The following is a 26,317-nucleotide window of genomic DNA, read 5'->3' as shown; positions in this document are numbered from 1 at the left end:
AGGAACAAACTACATTCCCAGTGCTGGTCTTAACCGCCCAGAAGTAATCCTTACCCATGCAAGGAGCCCCACTGACTTCATGCACCTACCTGGCCGCCACTCCTAGCAGCAAGAAAGTGCTTGCTGTTCTGCTATAACTCAAACACCCATTGCTGCTTTCAGAAAACCCACATCAGATATCATTCTGTTTTGAAAAAGGAATTACCAAAAGCTGAATCAGAAACTCTGAAAACTACTAGCAAGACCTTGGTTTCACTTGCCCTAATCTATCATCATATTTCATCACCAATCTTATACCTGCTCAAAGCTCCCAGAAACATGCTACCACTGCCCTTTCCATTAAGACATAAAACCAGGGTTAAGTGACAGATAGTATCGATGTGGATAGCCATCTGTCTCACTCAGGAACCACTGCATTAGGAATAAGGAGAGAATTATTATACTGACGTCAATATGATAAACTATAGTCTTTTTCTTTTCTGAAGAAGAATTTCTAGTTTTTCCACTAGCACCAAAAACTCTTCCCCCCTTCAACACTCTGAACATGAGTGTACTTTCTCCTGACATCTTATCCAGAGTCTATACTAATAAAACTGTTTATTTTGGTAGAATGCTGACGTACTTATTCATTACAGTAGCCACCTTGAAACAACTATGATCGGGGAGCCAATGATACAAATTCAAACTGCTCCTTCCAGGTATTTGTTCCCAAAAAATAAATAACTTTGAAAGCTCCACTAGCTATCCTTGTTAAAATGAACAAAAAGTTTAGGGAAAATGAGTTTTCAGTGTTCTCTGAAACTGAATAGGCTACACAATCCTGCCTGCCAGACTGAAGAAGTTTCTGATCACTTCTTCCTCTTACAGTAGTGAGTTCACAGCTTTGGGACCAAACAAAATAGGACTAGAAAGAAGCTAGAGAAATCACCTAGTTCATCCCCCTCTCTAACATTTATACCTGTGCCAGAAGTCTAAGGCTATGGAGGTTTTTAAGAACAGATTAGATGATTTACTCTAGCGCTTACCATTTGTGACAGTGTGCTCCTTTCCCCCACCACTGATGTGCTCTCTCCCCCTCACCATTCCCATCAGAAATCTTTTTCTCATGTCTGACCTAAGCTTCTCTTGCTTCAGCATAACTCCTTTGTTTCTTGTCCTAACCCTATGGACACTGAAATTACTCCCTTTCTTCTTGCAGCATTACAACATGCTTCCAAAGACTCTTTTCAGGCTTTCTTCTCTTTTCTAGTCTGAGCAACTTCTACCCTTTCAGTCCTTCCTGATAAGCCACTTTTCCTAGACTTCTGATCATTCTTGCTGTTTCCTACTCCATCTCTCTCGTGAAGTGCAATATCCTAAAGAGGATACAATACACTGGTTAACATCTCCACAGTACCAATCTATGTGTATTCTTGTGAAACTGGTGCAAGTCCTCCAATGAGCAGTCAACTCTTCGCTGCCGAGCACATTTTCATGATGGGAGGTTGTACTGCAGAGGAAGAAAAGTTCTCTTGTATAATTAGAGGTTGTTCCTTCGAAGGCTTCAGATATCAGGACAGAACAAGGCTTTGCAGTGGGGACCACTCAAGGGAACAGTTTTTAAAATGTTTCTAGGTAGACAAGCTGCTGGGTTTTATTTTAGCTCCTTCAGCATGCACCTTTGTTCCCCTACTTTGGCATGACCAAAGAATAACCATTGCTGGACCAATTCACAGTATGGCAACCAAAAGCAACACCAAAGATTGAGCTAATCTATTCAGGTGGGGGGGGTGGGAGGAACAGAAGGGATGTACCTCGGTGTTATCATCACCTCCACAAGAGAAGAGCTGTATTAATAAACATGTTAGAAGATGTTTTTAGCTATGCAGTTGCTTGCAATCCCAGTCTCTGACAGAAAAGAGGCTATGTCATATCTTCATACTTGTGAACATGCAAGAGATGATAAGATGTAAGGGAGCAATTGTATTACTACAGCAGCTGGAGGTGCCTGATTGCCAAGCCCTGGGACATGCAGTGACATTGAATGACCTTCTCAATGAGTTTCCCAACCCTGCAGCATGTCCATAATCTCTCACACAATACAGTTGCAAATAGAGCTGGCTACAGAAAAAGAAAAAAGAAAAAAAAAGAAAAAAGAAAAAAGAGAAGATGACTCAAACCAATTCAGCTGATTAGTAAAAGCTTGATGAGCAAAAGTCCACTGCAGCAAAAAATGCACTGCCCGAGGCCTCATGAAATATACTGTCAACAGGAAATGAACACTCGCAGACGTGGCACACGTGGCTGTGTTTGCCATATCTCTCTGCAGCTGAGTGATGAGTCTCCAAACAGCCCTCAACTCTCTTATATACGAAGGCAGGAGCTTTGTTATCTGCACATCACACGTTACCAGGAGCTCTGTGTGTGTTTCTGATACCCTTACCTCTCAACATCCTGATGCAGTCAATCCTTCTGTCTTTCTGATGTTAGCTCTGCACTCTTTGCAATAATATAAGCACTCTTTTACGGGTTATATCCTTGGTTTTAAAAAGAAGGCATTCCTGGATAGCACAGGGTGCATTATTATAACTTGGTGACAGCCCTTTTCAGCACTTCACTTACCCTGCGGTACCAGAACAGTCCCAGAGGTAAAATACCAGAATGCCCTTCACCTCAGTAACTGGTATAATGGTTCATGAGAAAGATAATGGGAAAGCTTGAAAACAGGGAAAGGAAGCTGAATGAGGGTGTATATAGCTTTATACTTTCTGAGACACTAAACAATGGCTCAGGAATACCTGGGCACTGAGCCCTGTAAACCATCTCCTAAAGCTCGCTAAGGAAAATGGCCTTGGACAACAGCCGCCAGGTGCAGACTTCTCCTCCCACATCCCCAGGAAAGGGACAGGGACCTGCACGTCAGAGGAGGGACGTAGGGAATAATGCAGGAAAAGTGCTTTCTAACAGAGCTGGTTTGCATGCAGAAACATTTGAAGCATCTCTCCTTGAAAATTGGTCCCTTAGTCCATGCACTTTCCTTCCTGGGCCTGCATAAAGCTCTGGGAAGTGCCGGAGCAGAAAGAGCTGCCTCCTTGTGCAGGGCAGGCTCCTTCCCACCAGGAATTACACTCCCTTTCACCAGCTCTCCTGAAGCTCCCACCAGGCACTAAAAGGCAATGGCAGACAAGGGGCTCTCTCTCTCTTGCTAAATTTAACTCGGCAGACCTCAGTAGTGCTCCATGCACTCTCCTCCCTTTTCATGCCTCTAGAACAGCCTTACAGAAACATCAGAAATGGGAGCTGCTCTTCGCTGCTCTCGTGAACTCGGTTCGTGAGCCTGAAGCCTGGGTTTCCTAGCATAAACTCCACTCTCTCACGCTTCCGCGTTGCTGCTTGCTCGATAAAAGCAATTGGAGCATACACAGTAGGAGGAAGGGAACACTTTTGTTTCCTCATCCCAAGAACTGAAGGTACTAAAGGTTAATACTTGGAAATCAGCAACTGCCAAGAACAAGCTCCCCACCCACCCAAAGCTTTGAAGTGTTTTCTTTCTAGCTTTACCTTGGCACGCTGGCCAAATAAGTCACAAGTTTCCGAAGGTCTTCCTGCCTTATTCTGTCGTGATTGCTGCGGGCTGGGAAGGTCAAGACAGGACCACCTCGTTTATCACGGCCACCTGCAGAAAATAAAGGATTGTTAGAAAATCAGGCAGGAAGCACATGTCAAAAAAACTATGTGCACTGAATTGATAAACATAAATTACAGCACATTCAAGTGCCTGTGCTCTCTCTGTAGCTTTCAGGCTTGCCTAATTGAGGAAGACATGCTTGCATTTGCTGGAGCTCCAGCGAAAGAAAAAACAGAAGGAAACTTGTCACTAGCGTTTCTTCTGTCTTTAAGCTAATACCATCAAATCTCCAATGTAATAGCCAAAGCAAGCAGGCAACGCTAATGAAATCCTACTGTGGGCAGAGTTTTAAACTGGACAACATCAAGAAAGTGGAAGTATTTTTCACTGTTGCTCAATATGCATTGCATCTTTCATTGCCAGATAGATTACAATATATCATTACATAGAGGCAATGCATCCCCGTAACGTTTATGCAGTAAGACATTCTCATCTGGCACTTCATTAGAAATTGAATTTTGATTAAAAGTTCATGCCTCCTATGCTTTCTATTCAGAGAGGGCTGCTGGCAACTGGAATGATTTTTGGTTTGTTTTTTTTCCCTACCTTAAAAACCACTCCTTTTGAACTGCCAGTGTCTGGCACTTCATGTTTTACAGCAGTTCTTAAAAGACTTAGCTATAAAAAGAATGACTCTACCCTGAATTATGCAATCATAAATACAGAGGTGAATACAACCTATTCTACAGCACCTTATTTTATTCTTTGCCATGAATAAAGTTTAATAAGCTTGAAACTGAAATCAAGTTCCATACTCAATCTTTAGTTCTTTCTTCATGCATTATCATAAGATTTCTCTGAAATGGTGTGTTGTCAGATATATGTTCACGTTGTTAGCTAGGAAAAAAAGTCATAGGAAAACTACAGTTCAAAAAGCTAGCACAGAACAGGACCTTGCAAATAAACAGCAAAAAAAAAAAAAAAAGCAGATGAATTTTGAGCTTTTCAGTGGAAACTATAATCCCTTTAACAGAAGTATCACTTCCGAGAAAGGGGAATCACATGCTTCTCTGAAGTAAATTACCTGGCCAACAGGAAGGAAAAGCTGTGCAAGGACACTGGCCTCTCAGCACCTACACGCTACACTCTCTATTGCAGAACTCAGGACACCCCCACTCTGTGGGGCCATGATTCCTACAGGGGTCCTAAACACCACCGTTTGATAGGATGAGTCCTAGGAGGCTTTGCTGTAAGAGTAGAATCAGCATGAGAGCAAATGTGAGCTTGGAAAAACAGTGTCCTAGATCACCACAGGACAAAGAACTGCTTTGAACAGATCCAAGGAGGTATCTCATGTGGCAGGAGTTCCTGGAGATGGATAAACCAGATACCAAATTGATGAGATACATGCACATACCCCTGAAACACTGTTTTTCCAGCTGATCCTATTTACCAGCCTCCACCTAAATCTCTGTGCCTAAGTTTGCCATCGGCTTAGGCTGCTTCCTGGTCAGCACTTTATGAAGCCTTCTGAATGACTGCTCCGAGGCCCCTTGCTCCATCCATTTAGGCTGCCTAAACGTGACTCTGTATGGCAGCCTAATAGTCGATGCTCTATGGCAATCGGCAAACTACAAAGGCTAGGAAGATCGAAGGGAACTCAGCCTCGCCTTGGCTGATACAGCCCTCTGCCACATGGCATGAGCACGGGGACATACCGTAACAAATGTTCCCAAGACTGAATTTACAAGGAAATAGGCCCATTTTTATTTTCAGGCCAATATAAAAAATAAATAAAATCCACATTTTAAGGACATTACCCCTTTGCTGGGATCATTTCACACACCATAACAATGCCAAAACCATTATCTCATGCATGATGTATCCAACAGGGAAGCAAGCCAGCCTACAGAACAGCAAACTGATACAGTAACTAAAACTAGGTGGGAAATATGTTGTCAACACAAGAAACTTTTCAAGGTTTTGAAAAATTTCCCATCATATCAAGATGTAATCAAGGCTTTCAAAAGTTTCCAGATATTGACTGAAGCAAAGACTTGAATTTGAATTGCATCCCAGAAGAACATGCTACCCACTACTCAGTCAATCAGTCTCTCTCTCTCTCCCTCCCCCTCTCCTCCCACCTTCTCTCCCATTCCCAATTATTTAAATATTTCTACAAAGTGGAAAAGTGCTAAAAGAAGACATCAGGAGACATCCAAACCCACAGTTATGATCCTCTCCCAGGATATGAGCCATGAGTAGCCCAGCGATGACACTGCCCACTCACCTCAATTTGCTTATGACCAGAAATGGTATTTTGGGTCTGGAACCCCTTTCCAACCTACACTTGAATCAAAGCGAGGTCTGCAAAAAGATTAAATTTTGGCAGGCTGGGCTTTTCTAGTGGAAGGGAAAAAAAAGGTTAAATCAGAAAATTCTTGACCCTTTTACTAACAGTAACACAAGAATTGTGGGCTACAAAAAGGGAAACAGAGGCCAGAACATTTCTGTCCTGTCTTTGCATTAGTATAAAAATTCTCCTTCAACAGTTCATCTAACTGTTCTCAGGGGAGCAGGATAAATAAGGCTCTATCACAGGGTCAGAAGCTACCAGGACAGACTGGAGAAAATGGGTTAATTCTCTTTGGAGGAGGCAGGTTACGTGATGACCCAGTTGAAGTTTTTTAGATGATGGAAGGATAAATAAGTATCTGGACCAATTCCTTCTGTAGCACAGAAAAACAAGGAGGCAGGAGGCAAACCTTGAGAAATCTAAGCCAAAGAAACAAATGTTTCTCATTCATGATAAAAATTACTGCTCCACACTTTGAGTAATAGAGTGAAATTGTTATTACAAGTGCATCATATGTATTAAAATCCTCTGCTTGTTTCCAAATTATTCACAAGGAATCCCTATTTTTTATGAACATCTGCATTATTTACAATTTTATGAAGAGTTTGTATGAAGAAATGTTAGGTTTCTTCCAGAACAAACCACAGTATATTTAATTCATCTTAGGACTTGCACAGTTCAGTAACTGTGGTTACTGTCTCAAATACTAGTAATGTATAGCTTTTCCACTGCACTTTATTACTGCAAATGGCAGCTTTACTAGGCAGACTAAAAGGGATATTCACACCATCTAGCTTTAGTCACCTAACAGATGCCTATATTATGCCTATAGTGAGGTACAAAAAGGTGAAGAAATTTGCACAATATTTCTTAGCAAGTCACTTGAAGTATAAACCAGGTTAAATTAGGTTTTTTGACTCCTAGTCTGCTGTGTTAGGGCTTTATAGTGCTTACACTAAAAGTCAGTAACTAAAAATGTTATAGAAACTCTGTCCCTGCTTGCAAGTAATCCACCCACGAAGGCTAATCTTGCCTCAAGTCAGCTTTGATCTGAACACTCATTTTTACATGCACCGTCTCTTCAGAGATCTACCCAGGATATTGTTCTAAAAGAGAATAAAAAATGGAAGGGAGTAGAGAGTCTCAATTGCTCTAACCAATATGTCCTGTCTCCTGCCTCCCACTGGGCTCACAGGCATGGGATGCAATAATCAAACATGTCATTAGGTTTGCTAATTACTGTTATTAAATGCTAAAACAAACAGCTGATAATTTCTAATTGTTTTCCAAGGTGGGCTTTCAAGGGGTTTGTTCTGATGCAGAGAGGCAAACAGATGGTCTAGCTATTAATGCTCTGGAAAAAGGAGTCACAAAAACACATGTTCTACAGGGCACAAAGTATACTGAAAACAAATTTTTAGCCATATATGTCTTGCATTCCTCCTACAAAATCCTTTGTTGAATGCCTTGCCTGTCAGTGACTTGCTTGTTGGTTCTTCCCATCTTACTTTCTTCCAGCGTATCCAGACACCACTGCTAAATTCAACATCTGTTCCCAAAGGCAAGACCACATCATTTTTCTCCACAAATTTCTTCTTCTGCATCAAACTCAGCATATTCATGTTTGCTCTCAGCACATTATTCAGTGTGCTACAGAGTGTAGCACCACAGGGCAAGGATCAAATCGGGTGAAAATAGGTAACAATGCTCTTTAAACCACTGCCCACCAGTAACACAGGGCAATACTGCAGTGATGGCAGAAGGCATCGTGATGTGCACCGCTTCTACATATTAGAAGAAAACCTCAAAAAACTCTCAAAAACTCTACATACAGGGGCAACAGAAGCAGGTGGCAGACAACTCGGGCAATTTTCAGTGACCTCGTGATGACCACTTTTCTGGTTGTGCCTTTGACCAAGCAGAAAGGGACTCCAGCCATAAAGTCTCTGCCCTGGCAGCTGCTGGGGAAGTGACTGCCTGAACTGAGATTTTAATTCTCCCAGTAGTGGGCCCGAACACTTCTGCCTAGTTTGACTCCAACCACTGAGAGATAAGTGAAGATGTTGGTTAACCCAGAGTGTTAGCAATGTGAAGCATGGCTATGGGCCTTCCCCAGTTCACGTCCTGAGACATGTCTATCCCGGTAAGGCACAAAAAGCTGGAATTTCAGCTTTGTGTAATCCTGTCTGTTCAGGACAGGAATTTCTATTTGTTTCCTTTAATGCAGACTTCTTGCATACAACAGACTATGATCGTATCAAGCTCTATTTTGAAGCTGCATCAGTCCAATCCTATCTACCATTCCACCACAATACTTTCCTGCCCGCGTTCATCTACGTTAAAGTGTATTCAAGCCCTCTGCTCTCTTCTGCACACTTTTTATAGGAGGAATTCACAGGGATTAACTGTAGAAACAGACAACTGTCCACACAAGTAAAGGCTCCCCTGTGACCCCAAGGACCCTGTCTAAGGTCCCACAACACATCAGCAGCAGAGCCAGGATTAGTACATAGGGCCTCTGGCCTCTCTTCAGCCTCCTACTGCAGTTCAAATGAAGACACTGCTTCTTCTGATCCCCACAGATCATAAGCTGATTCATCTTGATGCTGCAGACTGTGCTGGGACCATAAGCGACTTTCCAGAGGAGCTGAAATACTCCTCAAAAGGTATTTCAGTCCAAAATATGGTGAAAAATTGAATGATAATGGAGAGAACTAGGCGACAGAACTAACTCAGCTGATGTCAAATGCCTCTATAAAGCGACAAACAATATGCTCTGGATTTCTAAATCTAATCGACAGATTTCCTAGGAAAGCAAAGTATCAGCAAATTAGTATCCAAAGTCTTAAAGAAAACAGTATTTCTTTTCCTTTCCCTGCCATAGCTGAGCTCTGTGCGAGCCTGCTTGCTACCACACCTACTGAGAACAGAGCTCCAGACTGAAAATCCCTCAGCTTCAACAAGCATTAATCCACTGCAAGGATCACATATAGGATCATCTGTGTAATCAACCTCAAATTCTGTTGATTCCAAAGTAGGTGCAACTAGTGCAACAGTGAAGGAAATTTAACCTCCCACAACAAGCACACCTGCAAATTAACACAGCTGTAACGCAGTCGGCAGGGTCAGATCCTCCAGTGGGTTGCTCTTTGCAGTGTCCCATATCCCTGAGTCACGTCCTTGAATCAAATCCTAATGGCAGACACTTGCACTATTATATTTAGGGAGTAAAGAATGAGTTTGTGTTCCCACCAGGAGATCCCTCGGTAGAGCAGACCAGAGCAGCAGCTGTGCATGGGATGCTCAGCACGGCTGCTGGATGATCCCGTTTCCCACCTGATGGATTTGTTTCACAATCACCCAGAGCCATGCTCTAGCTGCAGTCTGCTTCATCCAGTATCTGATCAGCAGCACAGAAGAGGTCCTCTGGGTAGTGCAGTAACCAATACGTGCCAAGACCCCTTAAAGACACAGCTCCTTCCCCTGACCTTCAAGGAGTGCTGCCAATCCCATCAGTGCACCCAGGCTTTGGGAAAAGAAGCTGGCATGGGGCTTCCGCATGAATTTGAAGAGACAACATTTTCTGGCTTGTAATATACCTTTGTTGATTTATGCAAGTATTTTGGGGTACTGCTTTGATTTTGAATGTTTACTTGCCAACAGGCCACTGAGAAAACTGTCTCATTTCCCACCAGGAAAATTATTGTCCTAGCAAAGCAAAACTAAGGAAAATCCTTTGTGCGGAAAGCAGAAAATTCAGAGAGAGTCCAGAGGAGCCCTCTTCTTCCTCTGGAATAAGCTGATTTGCTGTGTAGTTTCAAGAGAGCACTAGGCACAAGCACAGAACCACCTTCTGCAGTGTCTGTACCTTATTTACACCTGTGCTAACCAGTTGCCTTTTGCCCCAAATGCAAAGTAGTTTCCTTGATCTCTCCTCTTCTATTAAAGATACATGGGAATACCGATATGTATTTAGAAACAAATGCAGAAATTAGGCAAAACAAACCCAAACCCTCCTAAAACAAAATACCCCACTGCACACCCTCTTGCCCCTATGGAGAGGGAAGAGAACAAAACAGCACATGACAATATCAGTTATGCTGCTGATGGCAGATCTGGAAGGCACACATAAAATGAGACAAAGAGAGGCCGTATTCGTGCTGATCGCAGGCTGTTTGCCTTCCTGATTTGAGATGAGCACAAAGAAATGGCAATGGCAAAGTTTCTGACGTTCATCAGCAAAGTGAAAAATGTGATTAACTGATCCAACATAACAGACTGCCCAGGTTTCCCACATCACTGCCTGTAAACTCTCCACAATTATAGCCAAATAGAGGATCCTGTAAATTAATGAAAGTCCAGGGAGAATTCAGTTGATTGGACTTACATAATTGCTACTAGGAAGTCTTTTTCCCCTCTGGCTTTAAGAAATTTGGCCCAGAGCTGGAAAACAGTATCAGAAGGAAATATCTTTGAAATTGCTTGTTCCAGTACAGTGTTTCCATTTCAACTAGCCTATATTTTCCCCACAAAAAAATGCATTTAAAAAAAACACAACCGTCACCAGTACAGAGAGACTGTCCAGCTGTGAATTTCAGTGCTTCTACTTAGTTAGAATTAGTTCCTTAAGACAAAACCTAAGCTTACGACCCAAAGCACTTTCACAGAAGTGAAGGGACATTTCAGAGGTGATGAATCTCACTAGCAGGGCACAAGTGAACCCCCCACTGCAAAATGACCAAGATTTTGGCCTGTTATCATATCAATCATCTCAGACACTACAGTCAGCTCCCTACGTCTTTATATTGCTATATAACCTCCCAGCCTTGACTTCTATATGAGGACAACTTTCGCTTGTCTGTGTAAGTGAAAAAGAGATTCTTAGTGAGATATGTATGGAGCTCACTGTATCTTTAAGGACTAGAAAAATCTGATAGCTGGAGCAGGATGGGATCTATACAGACCTTCTTGCTTCACAGACTCAGTTCCTTCCTCTTATTGTTATTTTGAAAGTCACTACCATTAATTTTAAAGCTATACATACGAGACTGAATTTAGGACCCATCAACCTTTGTGCTCTGAAGGCTGTTCAGGAAGGCAGTCACCAAGTTCAACGTGTTTGGACTATGTCCATAGTGTTGTTTACATCCCTACGAGTTCTTGCAAGCCCTTTGGGACGGAAATTTTGATTGGGTTGATTTTTTGCCCAATGTTGTAAGGCACTTGAACCTTTTTGTGTCTCTGCGAGGCAGCACAGGTAGAATCATTAACCTCAGACATGCTAATTAAGGAAGTACATAAAGGAAAAATCTCACTGCAGTGAGAAGATATTGGTGGATCTTTCTTGGCAAGCTGCTTGTATCCAAGAGCCAGGACAGTAAGCGCTGGCAGTGACTAGCTACTCTCTGCAGAAATTGTTTAATTTAGACCATGGCTACAGTTAAAACATATGGAAAGAAATACAGCAACTGGTTCTGCACACCAGCAATGTTTTATCTGTGAATCTGAATCGTCACAACCTGACCATGAAATCAGAGATCCCAGGGAACATTTCGATTTCTATTTCTATCTAGTCCTGATGAGGATATTTGAACAGCTCCTACAGGTAAAGGCTCTTCTATATCTTTATGAATGAATTAACATTATTAAAAGAAAAAAAAAAAAGAAAAAAAGAAGCCCACAGGCTCAGACGTCATCGGAAGACCTGGAAACTTTACAGTCTAAACTTCCTCTTTTTCATCTTCAAAGAAAAATCTGCAGCAATGCATCAGCAAATTCTAGATGGAAGCATGACGAGCCCAAAACCACTAGGAAAATTCAATAGTCAAGCAATGCTATGCTATTCCTAATAGCATATTTCCTCTTTTTGGAATTTCTGCCCATTTCAAATTACATCAGGGAACAGTATGAAAAAGAAGGCATTTTTCTGTAACAAAATGTAGAATAATTGTTAATGCTTCAGTTGAACTTTTCATTCCACAGGAAAAAGAGAATGGAAACTATTACTTTGAATCAAAACTTTTTGTCCAAATACAAACTGTTTATATCATTCAAAAATAACTATTTTTGTTAGTTCTATTCCCAACCCAATACAAATTCCAGTGGCCACAATTCAATGTTTCAGACTCCCTGAAACCTGGATCTGAGTTATTCCGAAGTCTGGAGGGGCTTGGGATCTCATTTCAGCTCTTTCTCTGAAGACTGAAACATACCCATCGCACAGAAAGACAGACACGGTCCTGCACACATGGTCCCATGTACCTCTGGTGCTACGTGACCTGTGGTGTCTTCAGAGAAGTTTTCAGGAAGGTCAGTGTCTTCCCCCACAGCAGTCCTTAGCTCAGAGCAAGTTTTTCCCAGACTCAACACTAGTCTCAGAAACTAAACAACCACTGAAGACTTCCTCTTTGACTCATTCCACCAGGCATAAATTTAGTGAAACATAATTGCAAAGTTGTCCTTTCATCTGATCTATTTACACTGAACTTCTTCCTCCAAAAGACCTTTCAACAAAGCTTTCTGCTTTGTCTTCAGGCTCTCAGGCTTACTCTGGCCTATTCCTTACTTACTGGCCAGCCTACTCCTTTGTATTTGTGCCTTAAAAGCTCAGCAGACAATCCTTGGGTGAAATGTTGGAGCTGAAGTGTTGCAATTTTTCTGAACTCTTTTCCCTGTAGGGAATGGAAAGAGCAGGAAAGGCTCCTGCAAAACTCTTCTGGGTAGGCCACAGGAAAAGGATAAACGGTTTCAGCAAGGCCCATGGCATTAATCAGCTGCTAACAAGCTTTGTGATGAGGTTGAGGAAGGCAGGAAGAAAAGAGGGCTTCCCACCTGTGCTGGGACAGTCCCACCTGGCTCCCTACAAGCTCCCACCAGGGTGCTCCTTCCCTCCGACCTGCCCAGCCTCCTCGCGGGACTGCCTCCACTGTCCTCCCTCCAGCAGCTGCCAGCTGGGCACCTCAGAAGGATACGGCCGCTGCAAGGTGAGACCTGCCTGGCACCCGAGCCGCCCACCTTCCACGCTGTGGCCGCGCTTGCAAATATCTTTAACCCCGTCTCCAAGCTGCCTGCCTTAGCTCAGGCTCCGTGCGCCAGGAGGAGGGAAGCAACACAGCAAAGCGCTGCCCTCACTCTCCTGCACCTCTCGTATACGGCCTGCTATATTTCCACTGATTAATAGAAATTCTCCTATAAATATAATCAAGCAGATGAACAACATCCCAAGCTGAATTCACTCTTCCAAAGCAGCATCTGTGTTTCTCAGGAAAGGCTGTAATCACAGCTTCCAAAATACCACTTTCAGCACCTCTCACTGAAAAAAAAAAAAAAAAAAAAAAGTACAACCTGTTTTATTTCCTTTTCTCTGTGCTCCTCTCCTTCTCAGAATACAAAAACCAGCCTCTGGCTTACAGCTTGCTCCCAAATGGTTCCCAAAGCCATTCCACTGCTGGAAACAACACAGTGAACCAACCAGGCAAAGCCAAGATTTTATTAGTGTTTAGGCAACAAGCATGTGGCCAAAGCCTCCACCCCACCCACTGCTTCATCTGCTTCCATGAGGTCCATTATGGAAACAGGCAGACTGCGACGGCGGAGGTATGTTATTGCTCACAACTGGTCAGACTATCTCTCTGCTTATGAGTACTGCAATGGGATTTTCAGGCGCTGTTTAGACACACACATGAACCTTGCTCGGGATCAGTCCAGCTTATACACGAGGTCACTGGAAGAAGTGGAGAACTAGTTCCAGGAAAAAAAAAAATCATTATCCACGCCTCAGTCCTTCAGTGCTCATGGAGGCTGATGGAGAGCCCTGTGCCTGCTGTTTGCTGCTGGCTAGAGCCAGCCAAGAGGAAGCGCTAGGCACAGAGCCCTAGACAGCATTTAGCCGGGATGAATCCATGCCCAGCTAGTTAGAGCTGTATTTCAACTCTGAAATTAAGTGCACTTCTGAAAGCTTGAGTGCTCCTCTGAGATTACAAGGCTGTACAAGTAGGTCCTGTTGTGTCTGCTCTGGAGCAGGCAGCATCCAGTGTCACTCTCCTGCTAATGGTCTGCCTTACTGTTTTGCATGGCCAAGGTTCATAAAAGTGGAACATCCACAGCATTGAAACACAAAGCATGGTATAGCCGTTGCCTTAAGTGACGTATTTGCTCCCTGCAGCCTTCCTGTAGAATCATGGTCTAAAAGACAAGCTGGTGAACCACAGCAGATGAGAAAAGAAAAAAAAAAACTATATAACTGAGATGTTCAATTGAGAATTTTTTTGTGTGCTGATAAATTCTGCTGGTGTAAGCACAAGATGAACTCCCTTGACAACAATTTTACCTTACTGTTATTGTTAAAATTAACTGTAGTATAAAACTCTGAAGAAGACTCAATAAAATATCATTTTTTCATTGAGGAAGCTTGATTACAAATGCAATGTGCTCACAGAGTCTGTTCTAACTACAGCATGACTACGTTTTTTCTTGAAAGGTTCAGCAATTTGATTTTTTTTTGGCAAACATTTTCTCTTTTGTGCTCAAAGCATGCTCTAGGAAGTTATTCCATTTTAATTAAAAATAACCTAGCCATCAATTTAAGTATTCAAATCCTTTTCTTAATCTGTTTTATTACAACAACCCAGGGAAAGACTGAGCAGTACTTAAACCCTGGGCTGGAGGATGATGGTGGTTTTTTACATTAGCCCCAGCACATTTTATCTTCAAGGGCCACTGGCAATTATTGCCCCTGTTCATTGTGTTTGGAGACCATGGAGAGGAGGTGTAAATCCTAAGACTGCTATCTAGCTAGCTGTGTCAGGAACAGTCACATTTTGAGCAGAGACAGCTTTGGAGGGTACTGAGGTTATGAGGAAAGGGCTGTGCCTTGCCCGCAGTGAATCACATTGAGAAACTGCAGAGGAGTGTGTTGGCACATCTTATTTAACCCCCCCACAAGGCAAGCTTGGCCCAGGACAGCATCTAACAACTTGATGATCTGGTGAGAGACCGTCTGGGTCAGAATGGAGCTCGAGCACCATCAGTGGAAGGGGCTACATAAACAATCCAGACTAGCTGTCATTATTAAACATTTCATGAATTGCCAAATAATCCTGTGGCCATTTCCACATGCAGCAATGGCAGGAACCAAGAACTAAATTCCAGTATAGTCCCTGCAGAAATTCCTTCCTTTAGCTTCCCCAGAGCTCCTGGTTCAGCTTTGCTTTCTGTCCCAAACAAGCCTGCAGTTACGCCACATTTTTATCACTCTGTTCCACTCTTCAGAGGAGTGAAAGAAAATAATGACATAAAACATCTGAAGATGTTCAGAATGAGACTCCAGTGTAAGATAAAGTAGGTGTGCATGGCTGCACTGCTGCCATGCTCCTGGGTTTTCACATGATGCATTCTGGTGTCTTAAAAACTTCCCTCAAAGTCCTGCTTTTTCATGGCATCAGTCAAAAAGTTTAGGGTTTATACAGCTGCAAAACATTTGCTCAAGTCACTGCTAGACTCCTGGTTCCCATACCGTTTCACTGCCACTACATGGGAATACATTTCACACCAACTGACATTCAAGGCCACAGATTTCATGACCTGTCAGACACCTCCACTGCTCTGCAGGCTAACGGGCCCTCATCAGCACAGTCCCTGCTCCGGCACCCCTGCGGTGGAGAGCTAAGGAGGAAGAGGCCAGGTAACTAATGGCCTCACTGCTGTGTTCCCTCATCTCTGCAGTCAACATTACTGCAGAGATGAAGGAAACAGAGCAAAGATTGCAAACAAGGGGCAGAGCAGTCTGGTTCTGGCTCTGGCTCCTTTTGATACAGGTTTTCTGATTGAAACGGGGAAGATCAACAAAAGCAGCTTGAATGGTTTGCAACCATGAAAAACACTGGCTCTGGAAACATCCCATTTTTATGCTGCCAACTTAAGCGACTTCATGCAAGGTTATGATCACTTCAGTCTTTCTCATCCCTCTTTCCCCAACAAGTTGTAATCCACCCCAGAAGCACCTAAACCCAAGCCATTCTCAAAGCATTTTACATACTACTTGGTCCCTGTTCACCTCCAAGTCCTGGAGACTCATCCCATTAATGAAGGTTGTAAATCTTCGGACAGGTTGGAGATCTTTGAGAATCTAAGTTCTGTAAATGTAACACCAATGGTACTTGCAACTGCAGGCTGATTGGGATTGCAAACCAAGTACCAGTGATTTATAGAAGCCAGTGCTTCTTATAAAGAGGAATTAATGCTATTCTCTGACCACAACTCAAAAGCAGGATCTCTGATTTGAGCCACCCAGAATGCTTAGACACAACAAATCGGGGCTGCAGCTGAGAAGCTACCCATGGGAAGCTGAGTGCTACCCATTGACCTCTTTCTCAGAATATGAAGAAAATCACCACAGGCCAGACTGCAAACCCCTCAGTATTACTGGGTGGCCCTGTTCCCCAGAAAGTCCCATTCTTAGCAGAAGAGCTAATTTAAGTACTACCAAGTCCAAACATGAAACTAGTCCTTCTTGATTGTGCAGTGCTGTATGGGCTGGCATGCAGGCTAGTAGTGTCCCTGCTGGTCTAGAGATAACGAGGGAAGGGTGCGCTCACCTGACACGAAGGCCACTTTCTCCTTTAGTATAGGAAGGACATCAGCAGCTTTTAAGCCATCATTTCGAAAAGAACCTGCAAAACAGAGGAAAAGAGGAAAGCCAAATTAGAAGAGAGTGTGTCCTAGTTCCACATTTCTCAAAATCAGACTATGTAAAGTTTAAAAGTTACATAAAAGCACCATGAGCCAGACTGATACACGAATAGCATTAGCATTGCTAGAGGTGTGTTTGCAAAAAGAAAACACGGAGAATCAACTCATCCTACTTTATCTTTCAGAAGTTCTTCAAGGTTAATAAATTTCCCACCAAGGAACCAGATTTATCCTCTCTGCTGTTTTATTGATCACATTGTTGGGCTTGCACAGGTTGCACAGAGTGGCAGGAGCCTTCTCCCTTCACATTTTGAACACAGTCCAGGCAAAATTGCAGGGGGGTATTACAGAGCACACACGTTCATTTAGCATGGCCCCTTGAGATAGATTTGCACAGGGGCTGGTTAAAAAAGGGCCTTCCCCTCCTCCCCACATCTGCTCCATACAGCGCAGATCGAGATGGACCCGTTCAAGGTGGGGAGTACACTCAAAGGGAGGATACATTTCTTACGAGCCAGCCAAAGCTTTTCCCTATGTGAGGAGTGGTTTGGAGCCACAATGCAGCCTAGTGTAATTCATGCTGTTTGATTACATGGTAAATATACTTGGATAGGCCATTTGCCTTGCCCTGCAGTGCCAAATGATTTCATTCCTTCTGAAAGTTCACCAAAGAAATCCCTGGTTTTTACTCTCTTGGAAGCCTAATGAAAAGAATTGCCTACTGTTTAAGCCGCTAAGAGCATCCCTCTCTTTTACAAAAGACCAACAGTAATGGATCGCCAGACTGCAGGCCAGACTGCTATTCCATCAGTGCTATTAAAAAACAAAAGGTGGGTTTGAAGGACATCTTTGCAGTTGCTCTGAAAAATAAAGCATCCTTCAGTAGGGAATGAACACCCACCATGACAAGATAGCTTCAATATAGCCTTACAGCTTTCGCAGCTATAGGCTCATCAAAGATTACAGCACATTTGAAACCCTGTATTTTTACTTTTTGCCTTTCACAGGCAGGCAGCAACCACCATTTATCTGAGACAGTACAAGGGCAAGAGAGTCCTCTCACTCAAGCAGTTTTCTCGACCGGCCAGAAATGAGGCATCATCACTCCAGCCATCAGGCCTTCCTTGCGGAACACACTAGATGAAGCCTCATTATCTGCGATTGAAAGTGGGAGTGGGAAAAAAGCCCCGCTATATATTTTCATGGATTTCTTGTATTGTGCAGCCTACAAAGCTATAAGCTCTTGATCCATGCAGACATATGGAAACTGCCAGGATGAAGACTGCAACAGCAATTTCCACCTGGAGCTGAACCTGCATACTACAAGTATTATTATTATGGCTGAGTTACTGTTAATGGTAAATGAGGTACCATTTTAAATTCACAGTCAGTCTGTGCAATAAGACTATCCTGTGTGTGCAAATATGTCCCCCACTGGGCACAATGGCTGCATCTACAATAGTCTGTCATGTTCCTGCCTTTAAAAAAGCTGCCATCGTGTCAAGTGCTTTGCCCAAGCATCAGGTGCTGTATGTTGGCTGTCTTTGCTAGCCAGAGATGACGGCTTGGTCTGCCCTACCTTCATTCTCCAGTGAGACGGAGCTGCCCCTCCAAGTCACACTCTGACCTTAGAGCTGCCCTTTTAGAAACCCCTGTCTGTGTCGTGTGCTCTCAGGTCTTCACCTCAGCAATATGAGAAAAGGTACCAGCTGAGCCTACGCTCCTGAAAATCAGCACACAAAGGAGTGAGCTAAGATAACACAAGGCTCTGTTAACTAGGTTACATGTGGCATTAGCCTTCCTGACATTGGTGGGGTTTGCTTTTGAGAGGTGAGTATATGCTGCTTTCCACAATAAAGTCAAATGCAAGGCGCTCATGAACCCACACGCTCTGGGCTTTGAGCTCAGTGGAAAGGGGGTTTCAGCAGAGGTGGAGGGAGACAGAGAGAGGAGAAGAAACCAGCAAAACTGCAATTTAAACAGGCATCAGAGCATGGTCTTGAGAAATCCCTGAAGAGCACTTTTGTGTCAGAAAAGTGTTTTGGGACCAAGGAAACTAGTCCCGTTGCTGAATTTTCTGTGTTCAAGTAAGCAGGACTTTATGCACTCTGCATTAAAGATTTATGATTTTGCTATCAACCTATCCTCTTAACCAGAATAACCTCTCAGATGCCAGAATTTGGCTAGCTCTCACACAGAGGGCAGGAACTGTTTAGCCACAGGCAACATTTTGAAATTTAAGCAGCTCTGTATATAACCATCTCATCCAACCGTGAAGCAAACCAGAGCAACCAATGTGCTGGACACATCATGACTGTTCCAGGAGACTGAGAGTATTGGGCCAAATTCCCCCAGCTGCGAGATCATCAGTGTCAATAAAAGCTGAGTTTTGGCCAATGTTTGTTAAATCCTTCAGGGAAACAGCAAAGTCAATTCTTAGGCATTTAACTATGCAGCAGGGATTACACCACTGAAACCTTTATGAGATTTACTACTAAAATCAGTGGGTGCAGTATTTGGCTATCAATGTAAAACACACAGTAGAGACTTCTTAGCAAAAGGCATTTGTAGCCCACTGTACTGAAGGCTCAGGGGCAACTTCAAACATTTTCCCACAAGGATTGCATCTCATAGACCCCGATGGAGCTATCCTAACTGTGCACAGGAGAAGCAAGAAAAGGCATGAATGGGGACTGTGCTGCCAGCAGGTGTGTTTTCATCTTTCTGAATATCCCCCAGGAAAGGTCAATCATGCTCCAAAATAATGAAGGAACTTGAAAACCATGAGCCAGTCCTACAGTTAGGAAATCAATGAAAGCTCTCAAGAGCTGCAAAACTTCCCTCCCTGCCTTCAGTGTAATTTAAATTATGAGACACGTTGCATCCTTTCCATTGACCCAGCTCCTAGGAGTTGTCCTGTCCTTCAAAACTGACCTTCAATGTCAAAAAGGGATGAGGGAAGAAACTCCTAAAGGTAGAAAGGTGCCTAAAGGACTGCCCCTGGCTCTGGGTGATGTATGTGCTATCGCCACTCTCTGGCCTCAAGTCCATCGTCTGGGATGCACTGCTGGAGCTAAGCCCATCTGTCTCCAAGGGCCAAAATAAACCCTACCTCCAAGCTCCCAGGAGCTTTGTCAACAGCTGGGGAGATTCCAGGTGGTCCCTTGTGGGCACCTCTCATTTATGAAATGCCACATTGCGATGCTTTATGTGTTTCTGTTTGGCTCTGCATTTTCTGTTACATTTGTGAATACTTGACCTGGACTTTGCTGTTGTTGTTTTAGGAGGTTTTTTTGTTCTGTTGTGGGAATCTCTGCATTGTGCCCATACCCTGTGTTGTAATGATTAGGCTGGTCCCAATAAGGAACTGAATTGCTCACCTGAGAGGCAGCTCATGAACCACAGACAAGGCCGTGCCCACTCCCTTCAGAGGTCAGCCTAGCTTCTGATAAGACCCTTGTGTTAGCAGCTAGATTTCAGAGCATGCTGTCATGTTTTCCAGTAAGTGCTAGGTGAAGGGTTACATAGATATATACAGGAAAAAGAGTGGCTGTAAGAAGGGTTCCAAAAGTGACAGCAAACTAGTCTCCAGGAGTGCCCAGTGCAGCAATGATGCAGTTCCCAGTTCATAAGTTATTATAAACACACCCCTAATAATTCTGTTTTTCACCCTAACCCCCAGCTGTTTCTAATACATTTATTTCCTATGTTTGTTTGTGTGTTGGATCAAAAGCCACATCTGCACAGCACCATCTAATTTTTGTTGCAGAGCGCTGGGTGTACAACCATGTAGCAAGTTTGTTCTTAGACGATGATGATGGTCACACTTTGTATCTTGCCCCACAGCTCTTTCTTATCCTCGTAAGAATGGAGCCCCTCTGCAGCAGACGAACAGAGAAGGACAGACGGACAAGTGAAGGGCAGGCTGAACACGGAGCCAGCCTGCACATTGTCCATGGTTTGCTGGTTCACCATAGTCATAAGCATGGGACTACACAACAGTACCCCTTTTGCTCTTCTACCTGCAAGTCTCACCATGCCCTGCAAAGAAGCTTAAGCATTGTTATCCCCTCTATCGAAAGAGAAAACAGTAGCCCAGAGAACGAAGTGCCATGTCCCAGTCACCTCGCAACCCCTCACAGCTTTGCACTGTCCTCCGTTAGCCTGCTATCCATGTAGTAGGGATGGTGTGGTTCTGCGCAAACCTTTATTACTCCAGTGACACAAGAAGAAAACACACCATGCCTGTAGGAGTAGCTGACAGAAGAATGTATTCTTACAAACTTGGAAACACTGAAGAATTAAAAATGTGGACCCTCAGCATGGCTGAGTCACTTTTCAGGGCAGATGAGCATTGCAAAACACAGCCCTTCTCCCAGCAGAGATTCCCTGCATGGCACAACCAGCTCACAGTTTTAGGTGAGGCACTGTAATGAGAAGCCAACTAGGTGAGATGGAAAGCTTAAGGCACGTTTCCAAACAAAATGCAGCAAACTTGAAATTAATAAAAGAAAATCCTTTTTTTCCACACAAATGCAACACACTGACCTATGGAACTCACTGCCACAGGATACGGCTGCTAGCAGCTCCAGTGGGTCCCAGAAAGAGTTAGAGATTTATACAAACAATGAACATCTTCAGGGAACAGTAAAGATTAATAAAATAAACAAGAATTTTGGAAAGAACATAAACCCACAGGCTTTGGAGTGAAAGCCAAACTGTTGGAGAGAGAAATAAATTACCCCTGGAGACAGCTCTGCAGGCTTTAGGACTCCTTTCTCTGAAGCAGAGGGCAATGGCCTCTGTTGGAGACACTGTCTTGGGCTAGACAGACCTGTGGTCTGATCCAGAGTGGCTGTTCCTAGAAATGCTTTAGCTCTAATCTGAACAATGCAGCATGCTCTTGGCTTCAAAGAAAGATCAGCTGCTGAAAATATGGAAATACTTTCTATACTGAGAAAAGTATGCGTAGGCAAGAAGAAGGCCTCCTGTCAAAGCGCTGCATGGGGCTTAATCACTTGGCTCCTGATGTCTTTAGCGAGAGCTGTTCATCTAAAGTCCCATGCAACGTTTCAGGAAAGTTAGCCCACATTCTAATAGTTCTCGAAACAGATTTGACTATTTAAAAACTTTGGCATGAAGTTTCATTAACCAAACAAAACTGAACTGCTTGGGCTAAACCCATCCCCAGAGTCGAGGAGGCAACAGTAGGATTAATCTGGTCCATATTATTTTTCTTTCTTCTTCCTTTAGTAAACGCCTCTCCTTCCCTCTTTCTCCCCCACCCCCCACCAGATTTTCAGAGTGGTTTTCTCCCGGGTTCATCATAACCTATTTACCTCCCTACCTTTTTTTTCATCAAAGCTTCAGTTGGTTTGGTTTGGTTTGGGTTTTTTTTCGCATTATGGTAGCATCTTGGCTTTCTACAATGCACAAACAGAACAGAAGGGACATCTGATGTGAGCAGACAAAGGCAGAACAAGGATACTCTATTATTCCCATTGCACACTTTGCAAAATGAGACATATAGAGATTGACTTGTCCAGGGTCAGAGGGAAAGTTTGTGCAGAGCTAAAACAGGAACTCTCCTTTTCCAAACGCTTCAACAATGCATTTCGCACACAACCATCCCTTTGTTCGCTGAGAGCATATCATCCTCTTATTTTTTCTCTTAACACTTTTGGCTTCTCCTGGTCCTTCTCTCTCCATTATTCTTTCTTTCTGCATTTTTATCTCAAATATTTACCTTCTGTGTGCATTAAACCCCTTTTAACTCCTTCTTTTCTTTCTCGCCCTCTATTGTCTGTCCCCACGGAGCCGTGAGTGCAGCGCTCCCCGTTCGATTGCTCTGAGCTCTACGAGCCACAAAGGGGGGCTTAGACGAGGCCTTTGCCACGGGGATTTTGCTGGCTAAGGCTCATTGGTTCAGAGGTAGAGAGGCCACAGTATGGCACAAACGTTTTGCTGAATGGAAGCAACATGTGCTCGGGACTAGTATTTTAGCACCATCTGGCAGAGATAAATGGGCCGGGACACCCTCTGCATCTGCTGCACGCTCCTCTGCAGACGACAGGCTGATCCCTGATGCAAAGAGCGAGCATTGCAGCGCCCTGAGGTTTCCACAAGCCTGCGAGGCTCCCTGCCTGCCTTCACCACGGCAGGCAACAGAAGAGCAGGGTTTGACCTAGCAGAGGAAGGAAGAAAGGAACGATTGGACTGAACTGAATCTAAAGGCAGCACCAGCTAGCAAGAATACAAGATTAATCTATAAAAATCATTACCAGGTACTATTGAAGATTCACCCAGAGTTATAAACTTCACTAACAAAGCTTATTATCCTCCTTAATTACCAAGAAAAAGTAATATCTAATCTTACAGGAAGCATTTATGGTTCTGGGACGGCAGGTGCAGTAGGGAGAGGAGGAAAGGCAGATTAAATGAAAGCTATAGCCATGGGACGGTGACAGTGGCCGTCCCCCTCCTTCCCTGGTTTGCTTTCTCAAGCAAGAGCTTCCCATTTGGTGCTCCTGATGTGCCTGCCCTTAGTAAATGAGTGAGGGCAGCAAACAGGCTGCCTGGATTCAACGCACCTTGAGCAGTAAGTGTGGCCACAGCACACACTGCTCATCTGGGGAGAAGAGCAAAAGCTAACATGGACATTGCAGATATTTTCCACGGAAGCACAGCTGGCATTGGCTATATTTCTCACCCCATGTAGAGCAAGGACTTGAGCCATCTCTTAGCTGTGCAATGGAAATGCAGATAATCTCTGGGACCGCAGTGGATTAGTGATGGCTTTCCTGCTATATAACTGAAGACCCACATTGCATTTAAGCTTGTGGTTAAACTCTACCTATTTCAGCACATGTAAGTGTAATAAGCACAGGATTATAGACAAATAGGTATGAGGATGATGTGCCTATCAGGTATGTGATGGAGGATCCAACTCCAAATCTGCTATGAAACTGATCTCTAATACTTCTGCTAGTCTTGTACAGAGTAAATGTTTTTATGCCACCAGATCTAGTGTATGGACTGACACGGAGACCCATGCCACAGCCTCACTTTCCAGGTGGCCTCTTTAAAAGTCACAAGAACCATGGAAGCCAAACAGATAGTCTGCACAGAAGACAAATATCATTGGACAACATGCCAAACACTTTATCCCAGCCGAGACAAAGGTTATATTCATTACATAGTTGCATTTATTCTAAAATAAAAAGATAAATGTCATTTAATACGTAATACTTAGACTCAGTCCAAGAATAATATTATTTACTCCATTTTTCCTTATTCTATCCTTCCTTCTATTAATTATATCCCACTATTGCTTGCTGGAACATCCTTCTGGTCACAGCTTTTGGGTAACAATACTACCGGCTTCCTCAGCCTCAAAGTTATGCAAGTGCTTGTCAGAGATCCAGCAGCTTTTTTAACCCTTCCATACTGGAAAGTCTGCCTCTCCGATTTCCTGCTGCTTGACTCCTTGCAAAGGGCCAGCCACGGTGAACGCAGCCCCCGTCCCTCCCCTGCACTCCTTGGTCCGTAACACCGGGATCTGGCAGCATTGGGGTTTGGGGGAACTTGCTAATTGCTGAGATTGTTATTCCTTCCACGAGGTACTTGGCAGCACCAAGCCTCACAGCACAACCTTTGAATGTCCACACATTTAAACAGTAGCCTCAGCTTGAAAGCGAGCCAAAGAATAGGCAAGGCTTCAATAAAGATACGGCCGCTTGCATCAAACAGGCAAGTTCATTAGCCTCTGTGCACATGTGGCCTCTAATAAGCTACGTTCAGCATCTGAAGTCTAAAACATCACACCCTGAGCATCCCACCTCAGCCAGCAGCCAGACTTTGTCTTTTCATACGTGGTACGAAACCACGCAAAGCGTCAGAAGGATGCCGAATTAATACACAATCTGTGGTGAGGGCTGTGCTTCATCTCGATCCATGGGGGATTTTATTCATTTCATTTTAAACAAACACTAACAGAGATGCTAAGAGAATGCAATGACTGTGAGTCAATCTTTTATGAATTTCCTTTTTATTTTCATCAAGACTTTGGAATCAGGCTGAGATCTTTCAGTTCCTCCCCTTAGAGAAATAATTAGACATTATAGGTAGCCCTGTGGATAGCACATCTGACTGTTAGTCAAAAGACTTGGCTCCGTTTGTGCTTCTGCGTCTAAATTGCTGTGTGATCCTGAGCAAGCTGTTTTAACTGCTCCAAATCTTGGTTTTCCTCTCTATAGCATGGGAATAATGACTGCCCACATTACTAAAGCACATTCAGACCCACAGACCTCAAAAGTACCTTACAAACATGAATTAATTTTGCCTCAAAACCCCCTTCTGAGGCAGGGAGCTGTTGCAGTCAGCTTTTACAGACAGGCAAAGTGAGGCACTGACAGTGGAAGACTTGTTCCCGTGAACGCAGAAAGGACTTTTCAAAGAGGAAGGGGCGACGTTAAGATACTTGGAAAAAAGTAGGTCATCTGACACAAAACCTTGTGTTTTATTTTTCAAGTGTGCAAGGAATGGATCTGCTGCCCCAGAGAGAAATGAGCATATTCAGCATCTTGAGCTTTACTTTATAATCCCGTAAAAAGTTTAAACCTGCTCATAGATTTCTGTAGGAAGGATGTAAGTCCTCTATGAAATCCTATAGGCTGGGCACACAGACCTCATCTTCTATTAAATTCTGTAGGTTAGAATAATTTCCTTAAAGTGGCATCAGTCTGATCGATGGGCTTTTTCCAAAAAACTGCAGCAGGGCATCAGGCGGCCCCTGTAGCTTATCAGGTGGTGTGACTAGGGTACCCATCAGTCTCAGGTCCTAGAGGTCCCCAGACACCAACAACTTCTTTGGGAAAATAAATAAAATGAAATAAAAATAAAAATAAAATAAAACAAAATAAAATAAAAATCTAATTATGTACAACATTCAGGAGGCACTTTGCTGAAACGCCAGCCTTACAAAAGAACCATATGCCGGCGCCTCAAGTGTGCTTTGCAAACATCTGCCTCTCAGGGGGATTTCACGCCAGACAGTAAGAAAGCAACTTTAATTAGAGGCCAATTGAGATCCTTGTCTCAAGGCTTGTGACTTCCCTAAAAAACAAAAAATCCCAAACAAACAGAGCGACTGTATTTGCCCCCACATTTAAAAACAATCTGTACCTTTTCTCTTTCACTGAAGAATACTCTTTTTAATTTTTCTGACAGGGTTTAACATGCCCTGTCCTAATGCATGCGCGTGCTGACGAGTTTCCCGTTGCCTTCAAGAGGATCACTGCCAAGGAGGGAAGGTTGAGCCTAGTGTGTCAGGGTGGATTTTAACTTAGTCATATTTGATTTTGGCTCACGTAACATTCACAGACTAACGTCTCACTATTAATTAGGCTTACTTTTCCCTCTGTCTCACCTCACCTCATTTCAAATCCCATCTGATCAGATACATCTATTCATTTGCTCATCCCCTTTGGTCCCTCTCTTCTTTCTGCTTGGGCTTATGCTTGCACCTCATGGGCTTATGCTTGCACTTCATGGGTTTACACTTGCACCAACAGTGTCATTCTGTGGAGTTGATTTAATTAAAAAAAAAAAAAAGAAATCTGAACAGAAAGAAAGCCCAAATGGACAACTCAAGGGGGAAGAAATCC

At 43.5% G+C, this 26,317-nt stretch overlaps 1 protein-coding gene across 1 annotated transcript in view; it reads right to left on the bottom strand.

Moving 5' to 3' along the window:
• KALRN (kalirin RhoGEF kinase) overlaps nucleotides 1-26,317 on the bottom strand; it is a 530,846-nt gene that overhangs the window by 347,736 nt on the left and 156,793 nt on the right. Inside the window, exons 2-3 of the mRNA XM_067299320.1 lie at nucleotides 16,559-16,633; nucleotides 3,541-3,655 (exon numbers count right to left, since the gene is read on the bottom strand). Of these exons, the coding sequence (XP_067155421.1) occupies nucleotides 3,541-3,655; nucleotides 16,559-16,633 (190 nt within the window). The remainder of the gene's footprint in view (nucleotides 1-3,540; nucleotides 3,656-16,558; nucleotides 16,634-26,317) is intronic.

Source organism: Apteryx mantelli, chromosome 6 (genome assembly GCF_036417845.1).
Source record: "Apteryx mantelli isolate bAptMan1 chromosome 6, bAptMan1.hap1, whole genome shotgun sequence".
NCBI lineage: Eukaryota > Metazoa > Chordata > Aves > Apterygiformes > Apterygidae > Apteryx > Apteryx mantelli.
This window is presented reverse-complemented; position numbering and strand designations above follow the sequence as displayed.